Source organism: Megachile rotundata, chromosome 11 (assembly GCF_050947335.1).
Source record: "Megachile rotundata isolate GNS110a chromosome 11, iyMegRotu1, whole genome shotgun sequence".
NCBI classification, from domain to species: Eukaryota; Metazoa; Arthropoda; class Insecta; order Hymenoptera; family Megachilidae; genus Megachile; species Megachile rotundata.
The window spans coordinates 15,006,985-15,028,836 of record NC_134993.1 but is presented as its reverse complement, the minus strand read 5'-3'; the positions used below and the strand labels follow the sequence as shown (position 1 = coordinate 15,028,836).

General features: G+C 39.3%; 1 protein-coding gene across 2 annotated transcripts; it reads right to left on the bottom strand.

Moving 5' to 3' along the window:
* Positions 1–264: 264 nt before the first annotated feature.
* Positions 265–21,845, bottom strand: tay (tay bridge kinase). Of its 2 annotated transcripts, none has more exons than XM_076537477.1 (16): positions 19,991–21,845; positions 6,172–6,357; positions 5,976–6,089; positions 5,852–5,887; positions 5,736–5,762; positions 5,605–5,665; positions 5,329–5,531; positions 4,884–5,258; positions 4,562–4,797; positions 4,376–4,486; positions 4,081–4,301; positions 3,763–3,971; positions 3,532–3,696; positions 3,180–3,459; positions 2,966–3,107; positions 265–2,890 (listed from the first exon to the last, which is right to left on the bottom strand). In XM_076537477.1, the coding sequence occupies exons 1-16, from the start codon at positions 20,375–20,377 to the stop codon at positions 1,858–1,860; spliced, it is 3,786 nt and encodes a 1,261-aa protein (XP_076393592.1). In that variant the 5' UTR covers positions 20,378–21,845; the 3' UTR covers positions 265–1,857. The 2 variants fall into 2 exon arrangements, with proteins under 2 accessions (XP_076393592.1, XP_076393591.1); XM_076537476.1 differs by having other exon boundaries at positions 3,763–3,989; positions 4,376–4,489; positions 19,991–21,843.
* Between the last annotated feature and the right edge of the window lie 7 nt (positions 21,846–21,852).

The window sequence follows — 21,852 nt, the reverse complement described above, 5'->3', positions numbered from 1 at the left end:
GTACCTGAAGCCGATGACCCTGGGCAAAAGAATGTGTTCTAGATATTGTGACATAATAATGTTACGTATAGACACGAAGACTTCAGAAGAAATATTATTCAATAAGTGACAAATGTAATGTAAGCGTAATTTTGTAATTACTGCAAATACTACAAATACTGCAGATAGTGGCAGTATCTGTTGTATTATTCGTATCTTTTTTTCTGAGGTCTTTATGAACTACACAAGATGTTTAGGCTTGGTGAAAGTACTAGAAACGACAAGTTTGATAGAAACTATGATTATTAGACCCTTTTACAAAGAATCAATTTTAGAAAAAACCTATTCACACAAAATCCTCTTTTATACTTCGCGATATCTACAAGAACAGAATCATTGCATCACATTGCAACTTTGTATCGATGAAAAATATCTACAATTTTTAAATTGCAGTATGGTCGTTAAATATATAATAATATACATTTTTTACGATGACTTCACAGTGTGAACGAAACAGTTTAAAGAGTCCGATTAACTTCACGAAAGTAAGTATTTTCAGAGGCACCAGGGTTTGTTTTGAATCTAGCCTGGTCCATGGCACGAATTATTTTATTTTTGTCTGTTTCTTGAGAGAGACCTCGAATTATCTCTCTGGTAACATAACGACGTATATGGCTAATAATTGAGAGGACGATGAAACAAGGGTACAAAACCATATTTCTTTCTCAATTTTTGTTAGGTACAAAATCAGAAGTTGCAATTTTTCTACATAGCGTTAAATGTTTTTTGATTAAAGCACTTTGGCACGGACAAACTGCTTTTGTATTTGTTTACTCATAAATTCCATGTTCCTTGTCAAATACAAATTTTTTTCAATGCAAAAATGCAGCGATACCTTTTTTGTTGAAAAACAATTTGAGTCACATACATTGCATATGTCCTTCCGTTTCCTTCTTTTTATTTTACAAATTATGACAAAAAACAATCGCAACGCTTCTGAATGATCTTACTTTTATATCACAGGAAAGCACCAGAGTGCAATTCTAATTTCCACGTAAATAAAGAAAAAAGCAAGCTTGTGCTGCCAAAAGCCAAAGATATCTGTTCTTTTGCCCTGTTAATTTTTTCACTATTACTTCTACGGTACAAATGAATAATCTCTATAAGAAAAGAATATTTCATAACCTTTTTTTTTTGTTAAGTTATATCGATTAAATTAGGGCAACTTTTTTTGTTTACGATCATATCCGTACGTCGGTAGTAGAGATTCGTTTATACGTCGCAATAAATAAATAATTAAATAATTTTTTTTGAGTAATGGTAGAGATCCGCTTAACTTTTCTCTTAACTTGGATTTCTTTCTTTACGTAGCATCGTCTCGCATTCTACAATATCTATAATATTACACACGATACTTTTTTGTTTTAACTGTACGCATAGTTACCGTAATGATTAAAGTTTAGATCGCTATGAACAGTCAAATCCCCGAAACTCGCAGAGAATCACAATAACATCGTCATTATCTTTTTTATTTATGACTGCATCATTTTAATTGTATGCCTTGGTAGTTTATATTAAGGAACCGCCTTTAAGTTTTGTCACGTGATAGACGGAACCTTAATCGATCGCGAAGGCATTTTCGTTAACGATCTTCTTTACGGGTGCGTTTTTTAAATGTTCTACACTGTTCATCTTTTTCTCGCACTCTCTTTTGATAACTATAAATATTATATAATTTATGTACAACTTTTTTTAAATAACGCCTCTTCTCCATTAGCAAAATATTAGCACCGGGGCCTGAAAACTTTACGTAAATGCTCAGAATGCTGGCCCTTTAGCGCGTTCACTTGTAGAAGCTGAGGACGTGGGGAGGATATATCATCGGGATTGGGATGCATCCTCCTTTTTGTGTATATCCGCGTGCATCAAAGCAGGCTCTAACTGTCGTGTTGGTACTCCAGGTCCAGGCCCTGCTCTATGATGCATGTGTAAATTGCTCAATGGACCAGGACTTGGATCCTTGCTTCTTAAAGAATTTACAGGTGGTGGTGGTGGGTATCCGGCATATAGTTTAGCTCTTTCTTCTTCTTCTGCTCGAAACGCGGCGGCAGCCATCAGTGGATTATAACGTAATTGTTGTAAGGGGTCGTAACGATAATCTCTGAAAGGATCTCCAGGCCAAGGACCGCCTGGTTGACCGGTAGGCGCAGACGGGAGTGGAAAATGTTGCATCGGATGAGCACCTAATCCAGGTAGCATACTTCGTGGCATGGAATGCGGCGCAGGCATAGTATGCGGATGCCTTGCAAGGTATGAATGAGGATGAGGATGATGATATCTCGTGTCAGGCAGTGGACTTGGACCAGGTCCTGTCGCGGACGCCGCTCCAGGACCGGGACCCGGTGGCCGTGGAAGCATCACCACTTCATCGTCTTTGCTTCGTGGCTCTTCTTTAACTCGTACCTCACCAGCATCCATAGGAGCTGATCCATTCCTCAAAGGCGACCGTTCTCGACCTACCACTACATGTTGCCGATTTTGATGAAGCAACCTTTCGCGTTCCATTTCCCGTCTTTCCATTTCGCGGCGTTCTTTATCCCTTCTTTCTCTCTCCCTTTCAGCAGCCTCTTGCTGTTTCCTTTTCTCTTCCTTTTCGCGTTCCCGTCTTTCCCTTTCTCGTTGTTCTTCCCGCTCCCTTTCCTTCTCGCGTCTGATACGCTCACGCTCTCGTTCCCGTTCACGCTCACGTTCTCTTTCCCGCTCTCGTTCCCGTTCCCGTTCACGCTCGCGTTCGCGCTCACGTTCACGTTCTCGTTCTTCAAGCTCGGCTCGTCTGTCGATCGCAGGTGGTTCCGGTTTTAGACTCCACGATACCGTTGTTGGTGGAAAGCCAGTTGATGCTCGTTGTAATCTAAACGTTTTAAAACGAGAACTCGTGATAATCTTTCAACTTTGGAAATTTGTGACACGATCGTTAACAACGTACCCTCTCCATGGATCGTGTACAGAACCCAGCCCACCCAGTGGTGGCATTTCCCTTGATGGAGGAAAAGTAGAAAGGCCAGGGAAATTAGGATTTGGTCCGCCAAACGTTGATGGATATCTTCCAAATGGTGACATTCCTGTCCCTGGATTAATTACAAAATATGATTAGACTCTTCACCTGATATTTTGTACTTATATAGTTACTGCAAGATTACCTAAATGCGAGGCTGGTGTAGATAAGCAACCAACAGGATGAGGTGGTGGTGGTGCAGGATGAGCTGGTGGTATATTAGTAGGAAATGGAGGGGCCATTGGTGGTGCACCTATTCCAAGACCACCTCCTGGTCCTCCTGGATAAAGATGACCCGGTGGTCTCAGTAACTCCGTTTTAGTATTAACAACGCTTCCTGCTTTAGCTTCTGCCTGTTGTTTCTGTTGATGATGATAAATTTCCCAAGCAATGCGCACGTGCATTGCATTCCATTTTCCACTTTTCTATAATTCAAAACATAAATTATAACAAATGCTATGGGTTCACATATTTGTTACATCAGTCAACTATTTCACCTTTGGTGCAAATGATGTTAAGTGATTAGGCGGTACGAAAGGAGTCGAAGGTGGTCCAATTCCAGGATGTAAAAGACCGGTATTAAAACCGGAATAACTAGAAAGATTTAAATTCCCACGAAAAAATGGAGACTCAACACCTCCTAATTTTGGGATATCCTTAAACTAAAAAAGTAATTGTGAATATACTGTTATGATATATACATAATGCATACAAGACTGCTCACTTACTATAGGCGGTGGAAATAACGTTGTTGCAGCTGCAGGTGGAAGTAGAGGTGTGGTGTGTTGATGTACATGAGTGTGCTGATGTTGATGATGATGCATTTCTGTCCTAAGGTAAGGAGGTGGACCTAAATTGCCGACTCCGACTCCAACGTTTCTGTCTTGAGTTGCCAAAAATCTATTGTCAAGCTCTCGCCTTAACAGGTCTGCCTGACCTGCGACATGAGGCACCCCTTGTTTCGGTTAGCATCCCATTCGTTTCGAACGAAGGTTTTACTTTTACTATTTGAGTTAACACAATTGAAGCATAGTTTATAAACTTACTTGTTTGAAAAAGTGATTCGGCAGAGAATGGATTGGGATTGGTCGTTGGCGGTGGTAACGAAGGCAGTGATGTATGTGGACTGGAACTGGAGACGGGAGGTGGTAACGGTGCGGCAAACATTGGTGGAGGAAATGTATGCATTCCAAGTGGAACTGGTGGAGGTGTCGGCCTTGGTACTGATGTTGCTGTTGCTGGAGACAATTGTGACGTTGTGCTGCTACTGCAAATTACAAATTTTTGTAGAGAAAATTTATTTAAAATGTACAGATTTTTCGGTTTCGATTTAATTCATACCCAATCCATCCTTGTGGCTTGGAATAAGCAGGTAGACTAGAATTGGCTGGCGAAGATGTGTTTGGCACACTTACGGGCGTTATGCTACCTCGACTTAAGCTACTGACGTTACTGCTGCAATAAGCAATACCACTATAAGACCACTATAGTGATAAATAAATGCTGGTACATAAATTTAAATTATACCTATAACTCTCCCTTTCTCGATTCGGGCTATGTCCACGGGGGGAATTATTGTTTCTTCCAGTTAAACTGCAGGCTACCATGTCTCTGTGAGCAATAGTATTTGCCGTAGTAACTGTGTTAGTTATCGTAGACACGCATGTCGTAGTGGCAGCACTTAACGGAGTATTATGATTTGTGGTATTATTTCCTACAGGCTGTTTATTTATGTTAGTACACGGGGAAGCTCTACTTCCTCTCTAAAAACAGAGAATACAAATTAAAAGATGAATAATATACTTCCTAAATTTGATATAATTTGATCTTACGAAAACGTGTAACTTACCACCTCTGCCCGTGAAGAAGCAGAATGGGAGGGAGATGGAACCGCAGGTGGAAGGTATGGACTGTGATTGAGAGCAGTGTACGGCGTATAAAGAGGAGGATAAGATGGTTGAGTTTGTGGATAAGCAGCCATGGGTATCGATGGTGGGTAGCTAGTGGTGGTAGCTCCGTTTGATGGTGCTGCTGGGGTAACACCTAAACTTGCTACCGCAGGACTAGTTGTATGACTCGACGAAATAAGTGGTACATTGGGTGGATGTAACGCGGGTATCGTTGTGTGAGGCTGTTGGGAAAGGGATGGAGGTGGCAGAGCAGGGGAAGCTGGCCGCTGTTGAGGAGCTATTGCACGTGGATTTGCTGCCAATGGACTAGTCATCTGAAAATACATATGTTTGAATGTATATTTTCGTATGTAAGAAAGAAACCGAAGAATTACGTTTACTTACAGGTGGTTGGGATATGTGAGGGGGTAATGTAGGACTGGGAGGACTTGGTGCTGTTGGAACTGGCGCAGACGCGGGCACGGGAGGTGGTATAGGTGCCGGAGCATCCGTTGCTGGATTTGAAATTTGTCCACCCGTGTCAGGAGGAGAACCTCCGGCTCCGTTTGCTGGAGGCAAAACGTGTGGCGAAGATGATGGCAATTCGTCTGAAAAATTGACGTTAATTTTATGTATGCATTTAGAATACAAACGAATATTATCGATTTTAACATTACGTACATTTACGTGCAAGGGGTGGTGGGGTAGAAGATTCAAAGAGTATCGATTCAGCATCCGAGCCCTGTAAAACAAATTATTTTTAACAAAGAATTGCTGACTTTTTACCGCGTATTTATCGTATGATTGCTTACCTTATCGTCTTCTCCTTCACTATCACACTATAATAGAAAAATAAAATGACAAAATTATTATAACAGCCTTCAATTTTCATAAATAATATTTTTATTCTCACAACAATGATACTTACGATATAACCTTTACCCGAACTGCAATGACTGCTAGCCTGTAAAACCAATAGAAATATGTTTGAGTTTCAACTTTCTTTTTAACGGTACATATAATATCAATTATATAATTGCTATGTTACTTACATCGCTGAGGTGGTCCCTGGAACTGTCTGCGTCCTGGCAATCCCTAGGTATACCAGGGCCATGCAGTTGTTCAGATGCTCTACCACTATCGTCGCTTGTACCTGCATCTAGGCCCTGTAAAACATATGTAATATATTTATGTACTTCCTCTTTCTGCTATAATATATCATGTGTTCATTTATTGTTTAAGATTTACCTGGTTAAGCGTCGAAGGTGTCAGTATGGAACTGTGTGTATAATGGTTGTGCTTGAAATGATTTTTGATGTGATGCTCGTTGTGTCTATTATTCTGTCCTGTATCCACCTTTGGTTTCTCTTCCACTATTGACAGTAGCGTGTGTAGTTTCTTGACATTATTTTTACCAGCTAACTTTATTGCACTCTGAAATCATAAAAAAGTAATTCAAATTACTATTGTATATAATATGATAAAAAAAGTTAAATACTATTTTTAAAATGTTTATAAAAAGGATAAATTTGTTGTACTATTGTTGAAAAATGGAAGATTTGAGGATATAAGAATTTGAGGATGTAAGATTATGTTGTTAGAGAATTAATGTTATTTACATGAAGCTAAAGATGTTGTTGTAAACGGTATCCTAATAAACGTAACATAATTTTTATACACGATAACTTGGTACAGTTGTTACCACCACGAGCATTAATTAAAATAATTAAATTTCATTCCTTTGAAATCGCGGGATGTGATCATTCGTCGTATCGGATTTACAGCGATATCGGTTGGCTCAGCTCACATTCAACACGTATAAAACTCGAGTAAACCAGAAGAACGATTACGCTGAACGCGTATGGTAAACACTCCACGATTTTCCCACAAATTTATACCGCCTGGTCGTAAACATCGAGCAATTCCTTTTCTATCACTATGAACGCCGATGAATTGTCGGTTCACGTAAGAAGCGCGAGTGAAACTCTGTCGGTGGTGCGCGCACAGTAGAAAAAGTCGTACGAGAACGCCTTTCCGTCGGTGGCTTTAAACCGCGATGTCAGTGCACATTTCTGAACGGGTGGCGCTCAGCCCTCCCCCCACCTCTTTTTTCTCTCTCGGTTTCCCCTGTGTGCATCTAAATACCGTTATCGCGATAAACGTGGTTGCAGTGATTTCGAGCGAAAGATTATCCAGACGGATGTACGTTCGTGATACACCGATTCTCGTTCAAATTCAAGCTATTAAGACAGACACGGGCGTTTGCAAAAGATGACAGCAGGATTCACAGGCAGCACCGTGTCTCGTGTGCGCGATGCAGCGCACGAATAGTGGGGAGAATGAAAGAGGCAGTGAGCGGGGTAATGGTGAAGGGAACGAGAGAGGAAGGGAGGAAGGGGAAGGTAGAAAGTGGGGAGGTTAAAAAGAGAAGAGGGGGACGACGAGGAAGGTAGAGAGGAAGAGCGAGGAAGAAAGAGAAGACATTGACCGAACGAGCAGCCGCGCGACAAGGCCTCCTTTGCCGTGCCAGGCCAGCTGGAAGGAACGAAGCCCGAACCCTGACTTCTCTTTCTCGGCTCTGGGTATTACTTTCCTTTTCTGATAACCATGTACCCACTAACGTTCTTCTCTTTTCTTCTCTCTTTTCCCCCCTCTCCTTTTGTACGGTTGGCTACCAAAGAAACGATGGGAAAAAGCCACTAGAGCTCGCGGTGTAAAAAACTACCACCTAGCCATACTCCACCTGCGCACGTGTGCCAACTGCGAAATGAAACCCCCTAGGATTTGTATCGCGGTCGGATTACATACACTCCGTATCTTAGACGAATTAATTGAATAAACGGAGACTTGAGAATATACATATACAGGAAGTAGTACATAATTATATTACCTCAATATGCGCCCATACACATACATATATTTAGCGTTGAAACTGATACCATTGCCCATATTAAATAATATCGAAAAAGGAAGTGTTAAAAAGTATCGATATCTGTTAGTTCTACGCAAGAATCGATTCTATTGCATACAGTATTAGTTTCATATCGATCGAAGAAAAATCGATATCGATAATTGGTACCAAGTAAAATTTCGATATGTATCGATTCTTTTTATTGAGAACTTTGTTATCGAATCGTTTGGAAGTTATCGATATATTTATATATGTTTCGATATTGAAAAGACTGTTCGATCGAAATAATTTATTGCGAGTACAAGCGAAGTAACAATACTTTTGTTATAAATTAATGGTAAGTAAGCAAATCTTCGACTCAAAAAAGATAAAAGTATTTGGCAGTGCGGGAGGTGAAGTTCCTCGACACGGGACGAGTAAAGGAAGGTCGTCCCCAGACGTGCGGACGTTCCACCGGTCGGCTACTCCGTGCTTTGGCTAGCCGGCTACTAAACTCGTCTGTACAACGTTGCCACGTCTATTCGTTCGGTGTTGACACGATCAGACTCTAATTCAGCTACTACTCACAGTTCGTGTATGCTCAGTCGCGACGTTAATGTGCGAGCCGTATGCACCATTTGTACTGCTACTGATTATCGATAAATTATCAATATCATATCGATACTCCCCGATATATCGAACGTAACATGTAATTCTATTAACATCAATTTATTTTTGTTTAAACTTCAAACATAACCTGATATCGGTACTTAATATGTACACGGTTCGAACAAGTAGTAGATTGACACAATCATATAAATTATTTCAGTCATTTTATGCCATGAAGGCAAACATTCATGGAGTATTTGAAATCGAACATTTTCGCGCGCAATGGCTTCCCACCAATCAGAAGCGTCAAAACTCCCCCATTGAGTTTGACAGCCACGTTTCTTGTTTGACAAATATTAGCGCCAAGATTAAGTATTCTTCATTCTCGTTAATAACAGGCGGATAATAACAGTCATTTGGAGATCTGTTTGACGAAAATTCCGGCTGCTTGCCAGTACCAAATTGACGTGCTGAGCGTGAAACGACGCTGGCCATGGTCCAAAAATTATTCGAAAGTAAACATATATCACGGCAGCATTGTTTATATTCGAAGGTACTGTCTTCGCGTTTCATTTGCTGGTTACTTCAAGCGAAAGAAGTAGCTTGTGGTATTTCAAAACTTTCACTGCGTAAAACCTTTCGTGTAATATCGAATTAACTAAGAAAATATATTGGAAGAAGTAAAAGCAAGTTGCGCAATAAAATTGATTAAAGTGTAATCAATTTCCATTGCTTGTCTCTCTTTCTAGTAACAGTTTCCCATTACATTTTAGGTGTTTATAAAACAGACGTTCGTGAATGTAAAGATGTTAATCAACGGGCGAGAACATGACTAACTCTTGGCAGGAGAGATTCTTATCGGAGATGATGTATTTTAACGCCATTAAGTGACGCAAACTTCGAATGGAATGTGGCGACGAAAAAGAAAAAGAAAATGCAATCAACATTTAAGTGTCAGCGTTCGTGTTTTGTCTAGTTGGTCCAACTGGCCAATAAAGTTTAGTTCTACGAAAACATGTTAGAGGGAGAGGTAGGCTAAAGGAAGAGGGCGGTGTTGCAAGAAAAAACATAAAGATTTAGCGATGTAAATACAACGATAAAGAAACCATTGGCTGCTACATCAAAGCTTGCTTTTTTCATCGATTTACAATATTCCTAGCGGGGAGACACGTTTATTCTACAATAGGTGGAGGGAAATGCATTCCTTTCTTAGGAAAAATGGCGCCCAGTAAATTTTCAAATTTAGAAATTCGAAAGTTGGAATTTTATTAATATGAAAAATGGAAGATTGAATAATATTGAAATTTGTATGTCTGTTTTTCTAGTGGGAGTCTCTGTAACCAAGGAAGCCACCGTTGCACCCGAGTATGCCAAGTACGCGTAATTTAGATGATTTGAGAATAAGTGCCGCCATTATCTCCGTTGTACGATTATTATGGATAATGTCGGTCACGATCACTTCCGCGTGAAAATAATTAGATACAGTTTAGATCAGAAAAATAAAGTAAGTTAATATTTTCAAAGAATGCAAATATATTTTATTCTATATTAAGCTTATCTTTACAGACTGATCTCGTTAATAATTTAATTTCAAACTGGTAAAATTCATAAAGGCTATTAGTCTGAAAGAGTGTCTTTTCCGTGTTAAATTAAAAGAAATAAAACTGGGTCAGCTCACCGTGCAGGTGCACGACTGTTTCGTTCATCATCAATACATCTTTTGTCGTTTTCGAATGCAGTAATGGATAGTGCATTTGTTGCAACATTAATTTTGTATTTCTTCTCAAGAATTTTAATGAAATTTGCATGAAACGCAATTTCTTTTTATAAAGCAAAAGAAGCGGTAATTATAATAAGTGCACTGATACGTGTTTTTATGTTCTAGATGTGGCAAGCAGTAAATTTTGCACGAGTTAACAAGTAATTGGAAACGTGTCGAAATTAATCTATCTGTTACGTGACTGAAAATAAACCAATCCGATGGAACGAGATAAAAAAATTAGAATGCAAATCTTTACGCTGCATTGAGCAGCGTTTTATTTAATTAAGAGCATTATCGTTCACCCAGGTCTCGTTATTGGGGTTTTAAATATATACCGAAAAGCACAGACACGCGATACGAGGACGAGTATTTTCCTCCGTTTATTATTAAAATATTCCGCCTCGTTACGTGACTGCTGATATAGGATACCAATGTATCCTGTAATTCAGTGCGCGATAGAATTATGTATTCGTCGGTAATCGAACGAATTACATATTGCCTTCGAGTGTTTCATTAATTAGCGTAAATCGAGCAATGTAAAATCCAAGCAGAGGTCCAACAAATTCGTTGTCTTGCATTTCCGTGTCCATCACTTTTCATCTTTATAAGAAATTTTTTTATGCTAACCCTTTGCGCTCGAGAGGTGACTCATTATATTTAATGCAATAATTTTAAATAAGATTCTATAACATGACACGTGTGATAAACATAGTGAAACAAACAATAGTGGAAATCATTAGTAAAGAAATAACCTCAAGAAAATTCATTTAACTTTTTAACTAGTTTTAAGTTTTAAAGTTGCTGTTTGTAAACAAATTACCTTCGAGTGCAGAGGGTTAACACTTGCAAAAAGACGCTGTTTTCTTTTAATATATATGTAGCTTTTTATGTACACATTTTGGTGGACATATTATGAACACATTTTGACCCACAGTAAAGTATGAATGCACTAAATTCGAGTGAAGAAAATAACAGACAAAAAGCTAGAATTTTACGTAATGTTGATTCGATTAGAGTAGGAACATAAATCACGAGAGATAAAGATCGCCAGAGAAAAAGCAACAAAAAGTGGATAAATCTCTTGCGGTCGTCCACGCTTGAACACGTGGAAACAATTGTTCCAGCTAGTGTCAAGGTAACGACGGTTCCCCTGTTGCAGGTATAAACGCGAGAAAAATCGTGAGCGTGGAAAAAAAGCAAGAGAGGAGAAGGAGAGGAAACGGGACAGAAAAATGGGTCGCGAGTCAGTTTTGCTAGATGGTGATATGTCTAGCGCGACCATCTCGGAACTCTCTCTGGTCGATTTTCAGCGACGGTGAATATATCCGAGTGAAGGTAGGCGCGCATTACTGGTTCAACTCTCTGTTGACGGATCACGTGGCAGATTTCAGGCAACTCCGTTGGCACCGGCGACCGAGCTGATTTATTGAGTGGCGCGGCGTTGCTGACCTCACCCTCGGTACGGCTAACGACACCGAGAGTTCTCTTGGTCAATGCAGGGCAGATCAAGTGCCCGCCAAAGAACGCACCGATGCGGACACTGATACCACTTTCAAAATTTACAACTATGAAACAACTGATATTCTAATATTTTTGTAATCATCATAGTCAGAATAATTTAATTTAGGTAATTTGTAAATTATAAAATTAATAATATGGATGGATTTTTGTTAGTCACTGCTACGTGTTAATGGTACTAATGTCAGCTATCTTCGAGCATCAGATAAACACATGTTCCATTAAAATCCATTTTCATGTTTCAGTCATTTCCATTGTGTGCAACAATGTGCGAGTGAGTCATGCTGCACTAGGAGTGATGCTCGTGTGACATTACGGTCACGCGTATCAAGCATTATTTGCAAATGATTGTAACAAGTTACACCGGTTTACGATTATTACAGTTCAAAAGTGGCCATCGCTTGAAACAGGGTCAGAAATATACTTTATACAGTACGTCAAATGTACGGCGTAACGTGAAGAATTTAATTCACGGAACCAATGTTTCCCTATCTCCAGAATCAACGATTAATCAAGACAAGAGTAATCAATGTTTAATTCGGTAACACTTATCTTACGTTGTCAAATAATCCAAATTTCTTGTTGAGAAACAAGATATTCCTCATTCAAGACTGATACAGAATTGTTTTGCAAACATGTAGTTTGTGAAAAATATATCAGAAAGGTAATTATTAATAGACCCTAACACAAACAGACTAAATAGAAGAATAATATTATAATAATAGAAGTAATGTCTTAAGTATACTACAGAGTAAAATCTTTTGTAGGTGCATCTTGTGAAGCAAGCAGTGAACGATGAACTTGTTCCATTGTAACCGAATACCCTCACAGCAATTGTGTCTGTCGTGCGAAAACACGTATTCTTACGTAATCATATGGTGACACTGACCTCACTCTAAATCCATAAGTGGCTGTTAATTATCGAGTGGCAACGATTTCAACGATTTCAACGACGTGGGAAAAACGAGGGTAGGTCGAGGGGTGGAGCGTATGAAGGGGATGAGACAGGAGGAGGGAGAGCCGATAGAGAGTGGCCCGCTAATCAGTCCGGTCGGATATCGCAATATGTGGGATACGGTCGGTTGATTCTGAACAGGACGAGTTTACCCTAACGTAATTAATGTTCGTCGTACAATGTGACGTGTAACGACAAATTCGATCGACGTCACAAGCTGGAGAGACGTTTCGAGTGGATATGTTACTATATGAACTTCTATGTACTTTATCTGAGCACAAGGCTTACGTTGATAGAACATTTAGCGCGTTAACACATTGACTGCCACAAACAATTGAAAATTGCATTAAGTAGTTTTAATTTTTAATAGATTTTTAATATTCTCATGATATCTTATTATATTTCTTTTTCATAGATCTATGTAATTAATGCAAGAATTATAAGTGAACAAATTTTTAATAATATGTTAGATCAGTTTAGCAACTTAAGTGGCAGTCAACGTGTTAAAATAAATGGCGATGTACACCTTGAAGCTAGAAGACATTGGTGACAGAAATATTTTCTAGTTTAAAATTTGGAACCTTGGGAATTTAATCTCCCTTTAAAGCTAGTAGCTTCTTAAGTATCTTAGCTTCTTTCCTAAGTGCCATGTAACAACGTCATAATATTTTCAGCAGTCTGAGATATTCGTGATGTAGTAACAGACTTGTTTTTAGCCGAATCAATTATAAATAAACGTCCTATTAAGAGCGTCGTGTATTTTCAGATTCCATTCATCGCATGCATCTCGTTCATGAACGACTAAGTGAATTTACAACGGGTGAATTAATGAAGCGTACGCGCGTTAATTCTTCTTTTGTTTCACGCGTGTGACCGGTTAGGTGATGTTTAATTGGTAGAGTAGGCACAGAGTGACCCGATTGTTTTGCGGTCGCTTTCCTGTGGTTGATATAGTTCAAAATGATTACCAGGGTTCCAATAATTATTGTATCATAAGGTGACGTTCTAAAAAATGTTTAGAAATAATTGGAAGGTAGATATACAATTTTAAAACAGATTACTATTAAAAATAGTTATATTACAATTAAGAAAATATCCAATAATTGTTGTATCATAAGAATTTGATGACCCAAGAAAATAGAAATAATTGAAAAATATATATACAGTTTTAAAACAGATTACTATTAAAAATAGTTATATTACAATTGAGGAAATATTTAATAATTATTGTATCATAAGATGGATTTGATGTTCCAAGAAAATATTTAGAAATAATTAAAGAATATATGTATACAGTTTTAAAACAGATTACAATTAAAAATATTTATATTAAAATAGAGAGAATAGTTTACAATTGAAAATAGTTTACAATTAAAAATAGATATACAACATATAATTATCTTGATACAAGTAATACAAGCATGACAGTCTTCCTTCTTAACAATTTCTAAACATGTCTAACTGCAAATATTTATGTAATCATATCATGTTTGAGATATCTATAATAGCCATCTTTAAAAATTGTGAACAATTTTAGTCCGAACAAATTGTGAAAACACATGCTATTACAATGTTTCAATCAAGTAGCCAGTGATCATTCAAATTAGACTCACTTGTTTCAGAAGCTAGTGGTTGGTGGTTCGAGGATCATTTTTCATTTATACGCTCGGGGGTAATGCGTACCATTGAATGTCGCTAATTACTCATACAGGAGAATCAACATCTTTTTTCTGAAGAGATAAATTAAACGTTCACGATGCTGGACAAGATAATTAAGTATTGCGGAGTACGGTGTTACGTACACGATAATAATCTCTTGCCGCGTGTCAACGCTCACTTGACCCGACGTCTTTCTCTGTGTAGCCCCAAGAATGTGAGAACACCAGGAGTTGAGGAACGCATTGGATAAGAAAGAACCTATGGTATAAGGACACTCAACCCGGGAGAGGTCGAACGTTGCCAGACGAAAGCATTTCCCTGCTGCAGAATTCGGAAGAAATCACTGACATTCTTCCGTGAAAGGATATTTCAGAAACTCAAAAATCCACTGCAAAAATAAAAGAACTCTAAATCCTTGAATTTTAAAATTCGAGCGCTAATAATCTGTTTTAGATTAAGAGTTAATTATCTGGTCATCGTTAAAACGGGAACCAGTCATACTTCCAATTCAGCAAAATTATTTATAATGGGTAAGATCCTAAAACAGCTGACGAGGCAATCTAAAATGTTAAACTAAGTTCAAGCATTTTCTCATATTTGTTCCACTTTCAGAACCGCTTAGACGACAGGATTCCCAAATCGGGTAACGCAGTGTAACCGAGTGAAATTTGCATTTTATCATCGCGAACAGGAAGCGTGTCTTTAAAACATGGCCATCCCTTTCAGAGGTGTCCGTAATAGGAACATTAAAAAAAGGGTCTCTTTTTCTTCCCACGGCTTTTCATAATTAGTCGATCGTGCCGGTAGATGCGTATCGTCGTCTCTCCACTAATTGTTTGACACCGAATCGTTGCCGTTTATATTTCAAATCGCTTCTTGCTCCTTCGGAGAGATAACAAGGCATCTAGCAAGTGTGAACACTGGTTGATAATTCACTTACAGCCAGCTAACGATTTCTCACATTTAATTAGCGAGAGATTGCGAGACATTGTATCACAGGGTGAGAAGTGCTCGCTGAGCAAAAAGATTCTTTTTCCTTCGCTCCAAGTTTTATAATTAACCCTTTAGGTTGAGTATCGTTAGCATCAAAGATATTAATTTTAATAATGCAACGATGACTTGTACGGCATGAGAACTTTATATTGATTTTAATAGGCGGAACTGCTTTATAATTTATGCCAAGTAATTTCATGTTGACTGGATTAATTATCCGTCAGATTTGATACTTTTTATTTCTTAAACAAATTTAATGTATAATGTTATGATTGCTGTACTTAATTTTTGTCTTTCAGATAAAAGGCTTAAATCTTGATGGGAGAAATTATTTTACTTTTCTGAATGAGATGCAATCATTGTAACATTTAGAGCAATCTGCAGGTAATAGTGCAGCTTAATAATATATATAGTAGTTAATAATATAATAATTAATAATTGATAAAAGCCTCAAATCTTGATGGAAGAAATTATTTTACTTTTCTGAGTGAGATGTAATCATTGTAACATTTAGAGCAACCTGCAGGTAACAGTGCAGCTTAATAATATATATAGTAGTTAATAATATAATAATTAATAATTGATAAAAGCCTCAAATCTTGATGGAAGAAATTATTTTACTTTTCTGAGTGAGATGCAACCATTGTAACATTTAGAGCAACCTGCAGGTAATAGTGCAGCTTAATAATATATATAGTAGTTAATAATATAATAATTAATAATATACTAGTTAATAATACAATACTTAATAATATAAGGTTAAAAATATATCCAACAAGTGAATTTATAAACCAATCATTCCAGATGTCCGACAAGAACAACGAACTCCAAATGAAGAATTCAAGCAGGAAGAATATTGCATTTCAGCCGACTGGATTGATAAGCGAAGATCTGGCATTTCCTGCTAAAGCGTTCGCCACCAGCCTTTACAGCTGTTGTGCACCGTCCAGAAGCTCAGGTCGGATCGCGAACCCGTTCAGGAACAAGAGGGACCGGTTTAAGCGGTTTACGTCGTGGCTACTTTCTCCGTGACAATAACAATGCACTTTGTGCCTCGATAATGCACCGAATGAACAAGTAAACAACAAGTATGTCTCAAATGTCTTTCCCTTTTTTTTGTTACCATTGGAATGCCTCGGATGAGATTTATGCAACTCCTGCATTGAAAGCATGTTGTTTAATGTATTTATGAATTAATCAGTCTATTAACACTTTAATTGCTAACATAGATAACTAGGTAATTTGTAGTTGATCAGACTGATCTGTTGGGAAGATTACTTGGTTAATTTGTATTAGTTTATAATAGTGTATAGAGTAAATATAATAATAGAGAATAATGGAGTAATTAATATTACAAATTTGTCTATTTCAGAAAAGTGAAATTTGAATATCTAAAGCAACAGATGAATCTTCGGTTAATGAAATCAAAGTAATACAGTTGAAATCAAGGTAATGAATATTGCTTAGTGGTACGACCACTATCTAATCATAAGTAACGTTTCTTTCACCATAAAGTTCACGAAATTAACTGCCAATTTTATTTTAACAAGTTTCCAAATCTTTCAGGTTAAGAAAATATGTGCACCAGTGCAAAATCTCGAACAGAAGCTAGGTTGCCTTTATCTATCAACGAAAATTATAGCTCGTTAACGAAGACAAGGAGCGTGTCAGTCGGTATATGGTATCGCGGTCTACGGTAAAAATAACGATTAGTGGTTGCGTCCGCGATAAATCATGATAAAAGGTGCTTGTACCGAGAAACAGTTTTCGTTGCTTCGCAGACGCAATCTACAACACTGTGGTCGCACCTTCCCCTTCAAGCTCCAAGATATTAAATTTACGTTTACGTCGATAAGGTTTACAGAGTAATTAAAAACGACCTACGAAATCACTAGACATGATCATACTGCTTTCGCTCGTGACATTGAAGTAAAATCGTACACACTGAGTTTTCTTAGCTTAATACTCCTTTAATCAATGTATCCACTTGGCACGCGTTGTGTAACCTCGCATCAAAACGTACTAAAAGTATATGTAAATAGAAGTACATCAATTCAAATGCTAACAAATGTGCATATCAGTCATACAACCTACTAATCTCGTATGGATACATTAGCTGGTAAACATGTATATTCCTTGACTTAACATTTCAAAGCGGAAGGAGATGCTATATAATATTTTGAAGGTTGTGTTTTATTAGGTACTAGGAGGAAATGAGTTTTTTATGTATGTTATAATTAAGAAACTACACACAGAAATCTTGTGTTTACAATACTGAAAGCAGCTAAATTGTTGTTCAATTAAGACACTAAAAGGGTACAAAGAAAATGTAACATAGTGTAGTTTGGTATTTCAAATACTTCTCAATGTAAACGTTTTTATCTAATGGTTATTCGAAGCAGTATGATTGATCGATTTTCCTAAACATTATCAATTAATTGTTTGGAGTGCTTCAAGGCTTAAATTTTTGCTTATCTACCTGTATCTATGTCGTACGATAAGATTTGCAACAGGAAATTTGTTGAAAATCTTATTTTTCTTTTCAGAGATAAATCCCAGTGGAGAATTGATACCATGAGATTATTGTGGGGTTGACAGAGTAAATAATGGAATCTGTAGAAAGTTTAACTACAAGTATACTCTGGTAAGATCAAGAAGTTCTCAGAAAATCCAAAGGAGAAAAAAAATACTGTGAGCATTTTATTATGATTTAAGGACCTTGTTCAACAAGTTATCTATAAAGTAATTGAAAAAGTAATTTGAGCCGTTTCGCAGGACACGTTCAATCCACTCTCGAAACATTTAGAAATATGATCCCCTAATTATTTGGAGCTACATGGAAAAACGTAGGAAGAAAAAAGGAGGAGTTAGGCGACTCGCAACATCGCGCATGAAACCGCAACACTAAGTCTCGTATTACATTCGCAAGGTCTCGTATCGTTATGATGCAAATTTATGTTGATACCAAGAAACAAAAAAAAGAATGCCACGAACATGCGAATGTTTTACGTTATCATTAGTTTGAGCGTTTAAACGACTTATTCCCTAAATATGCAAACTAGTTTCAATATTCAATTACTTCATTCGAGATTGTTCAATGTACTACGCGTTAGTGTCGGATAAAATTTGTTATTAAAATCTGCTCGAAAAGCAATTCAATTCACGTACACGGTCCGCGCACAATGATTTTTTGTTTGCAACAGCAAGCAAGTAATGCAACCTGTAGTTAAAATGTTCGTAAATTAATCTTGTCGAATCAACGTTGCAAAGTTAAAACGCTGAACCGTTTAATTGCACCAGCAGGCAATTTAACCTAATTGGTTTTTATTACTCTTTTCGAGCAATATTTCTAACTAGCTGAACGAACGACTATGTACGTATCTCGTGCAAGGATAATATAATTTTGAAAAACCCATTTGTTTCTTAACACGTTGAAAGCTGCTAGTAATCAACATCACAAAATTAATGTACTCTAATAATTCAAAGAAATTAAATAAGAATATCATGGTCTGAATACGTATGGCAGTTAAGTACTTTGAGCATTCTTCGCTAAAAGAAATATTAAGCTTTTATTAGGTTATGTTAGGTTTCACATTTGTTGCAGAATACTGTCTGTACAAAAATAAGATATACGGGGCGGGAAAATTTTCACGCGTAATTACCAAAAAATATTCGTTGCAGGTCGAACAGCTTACGGTTTTAAAACGCGATCCTCAACAACATACACACAAGGGACAACGATGGCACGGTGAAAAGAACAGTTGTTGGCCGAGGTGGGTCGCGGGTGAATGGAAGCTATATAAAACCGAGTAAAAAGGCGCAAACGAACAAACTACAAATTGCTCTAGCGGCCGTTTGGAAGAGTAAGGATAAAGTTAGAGGTAGAGGGGACACGGCTTAAACGATTGCTCGTGTGTAAACAAAAATAATCCTGCAATTACCTGAAAGTAGGAAATCCTAAGACAAACGGAAACCGTAATGTCCAATTGTCAGTGTAATAGGTAATACGTAGTTACATTAATATCATTATTATTAATATCTGTATGCAATACAAGAGCTGTTAAAGGCCTATGCCAAATGTTAATGAATTACGTAGAATATTTCACAAAGTATTAAAATTGTTAAAAAAATATTTTTACAAAAGGTGCACGATATTAAAGGGAACATTATGTGATATAAATAATTCGATTCTCGCAAAAAGTGTGGATCCATTTAGAAAAATTAACGTGACCTTGAATTTGTCTCCACTGCACCCACATAAAAATTATTTATATCACACGACGTCTTCCTCTACATCGTACAACTTTTGTAGGAACATGTTCTTAATAACTAGAATTGCTCAGGAGATATTCCACCATTTTCAGTTTAACGAAACAGCCTGTATACGAAAACATGGTCGGCAGGAGCGAAGGGTGAAAAAAGACGGTAGTCCACGGGAAAGGAGAATCGTGTAGTAGGTCTACGCTGATGCACGCGCATATGTATGGTAGTAACACAAGCATGATCCGTCAACAGATGCAACGCCGCCTAAGTGAATCAGGAAAGTCTTCTGCGGAGGGAGAGTAGGTAGACAGTGACAGGTAAGAGGATAAGCGAGGTTTTACTGCAAAAGATCAAATTGAAAAAATAAAGGAGATCCAGTTAGAGAAAGAAAAGCAAGCGAAAGAAATATCGGTATTACCTCAAGTTCCTCGTAGGTGCGGAAGGCGAGTATGGCAAAGCCGTCGATAATGTCCTCCTCGAAGGGAGGCTCCTTCTGGTTGGCAGCCGCGAGGGAAGACTTCTTGCGAGGCCTCGGGGGTCGCGGTGGCCTGGGCGGTCGCGAATGGCTGTCACGAGGATGACCGGTCCTGGCGAGTCCGAGGCCAAGACCGGCGGCGGGGTCCTCGTCCTCGCCGCTGTGGCTGTCCTCCTCGTCGTTTGGCCGTTGCCTCGACTGTTGCTGCTGTTGTTGCTGTTGCTGTTGCTGCTGCTTCGCGGTGGCCAGGCTCTCCCTCTGCGCCAACATACGCTGGGCTCGCTCTCGTCTCCGATTCCTCTGGTTCCGTTGTTTCGCCTCGATCTCCATGTCGAGGGAGACGCGGTGTTCCCTTGCCGAGGGCCGTCGTCGCGCCCTACTACGAGGTACTCGTCACCTCACGATCGAGGAGGTGGCTTTCAGCGCTTCAGCTTCGAGGAAGCCGAAGAAGTAAACGAATCCAGGAGGAACGAGCACGACGAGGAGGAGAAGGATGACGAGCAGCGTCGTATCGCGGTATCGTCGAGCATTCCTACGGGTCGTCTTTGATGCTTGTTCAGCGTGACAGAGAGGCAGAGAGACGGGGAAACAGGAAAAACAGAGAATAAGCGAATAAAAGAGACAGATGGCGGGGTAAGAGAAAGGTGGAAGGAGCGTGAGTAAGAGAGCACACGCACTGCCTTCGAAACACACTCTCACGGGACGTTTACCGTCCTGACACCGCGCATCTAACACCGTTTTGATTCACCGTGTTGGCGTGTTCCAGGTATCAGCGTTCTATGGCAATCAGCGCGAATTCTCGTCGGGAAAAGACGTTCGAACGGTCACACGGTGTCACATCGATCGCGCTGGCGAGGAAGAGGAGAGAGTCCGGTGCGTGGCGAGGAGGCACGCGAAACACGCACGCAGGGCGGACTGACGGAGAGCGACGCACGGAGAGAAACGGAGACACTGGCACAAACGGCACTATCATCGGCGAACACACTGCGGGATTATCACGAATCACAGGCACGCTCGAACAGCTCCATTCGTATTCCGACCGATCGGCTGTTCGAGTTTCTTTTTCGCCATCATCACTATCGTCATCGTCGTCGTCGTCATTGCCATCGTCGTGTTCGTTATCATCGTTGTTCTTCTTTTCTTTCTCCTCTTCCTCCACGTCGTCCTCGTCGACGTCCACCACCAGCACTGCCGGCTTTCCCGAGCTGTCCCGTCGTGCTCGTCCCAACAAATTCCTCCAGCTCCTTTCGAGGATAAACTGGCACGTATTATCGTTGCTCGACGATGCCTCGACCAGTCGTCGTGGCTAGAGGCACCCTGAGAGGGCACGAAGTACACCGATTGTTTGGAATGGCGGATCGAACGGGCACGCACGGTTGCCGCATCGTGTGGTAAAAATGGCCGCGACCTGCCTACACCGTGCTCGCAGTCTCGCACCTCTGTAACGTTGTCGTCACGGGACGATGACGCGTATTCCGCACTGCCACCGGCACATCTTTGATTCGCAGCCACCAGGGAAACCGACCAACCTAGCACACGCCCCGAATTACGCGTGGACGACGCGATCTCTCCTCTATGCGCTGCTGCTGTTCTCGCTGCTGCTAGCACGGCTATGCATTTCTGTCATCCGTCTATCTGTTTCCTTTCCTCTCTACCTTCTGTTCGTGTTCTCTCTTACTCTTCTACTGCCTTCTGTTCACTATCTCTCCCTTCCACTACGACGTTGTTTCTCTCTTGATACAACGACCGAGAACATGGCGTACCTATGCTTCAAAGACGGACATACGAACAGGGATACGCTCGAT

Excerpts from the sequence above, each read along its gene's own strand:
- tay (XM_076537476.1), bottom strand. The coding sequence starts at position 20,377 with ATGGAGATCGAGGCGAAACAACGGAACCAGAGGAATCGGAGACGAGAG. Across the intron at positions 3,697-3,762 it reads CGTTATTTCCACCGCCTATA|TTTAAGGATATCCCAAAATT; the intron begins GTAAGTGAGCAG and ends TTACTTTTTTAG. Across the intron at positions 3,460-3,531 it reads TAACATCATTTGCACCAAAG|AAAAGTGGAAAATGGAATGC; the intron begins GTGAAATAGTTG and ends TTTGAATTATAG.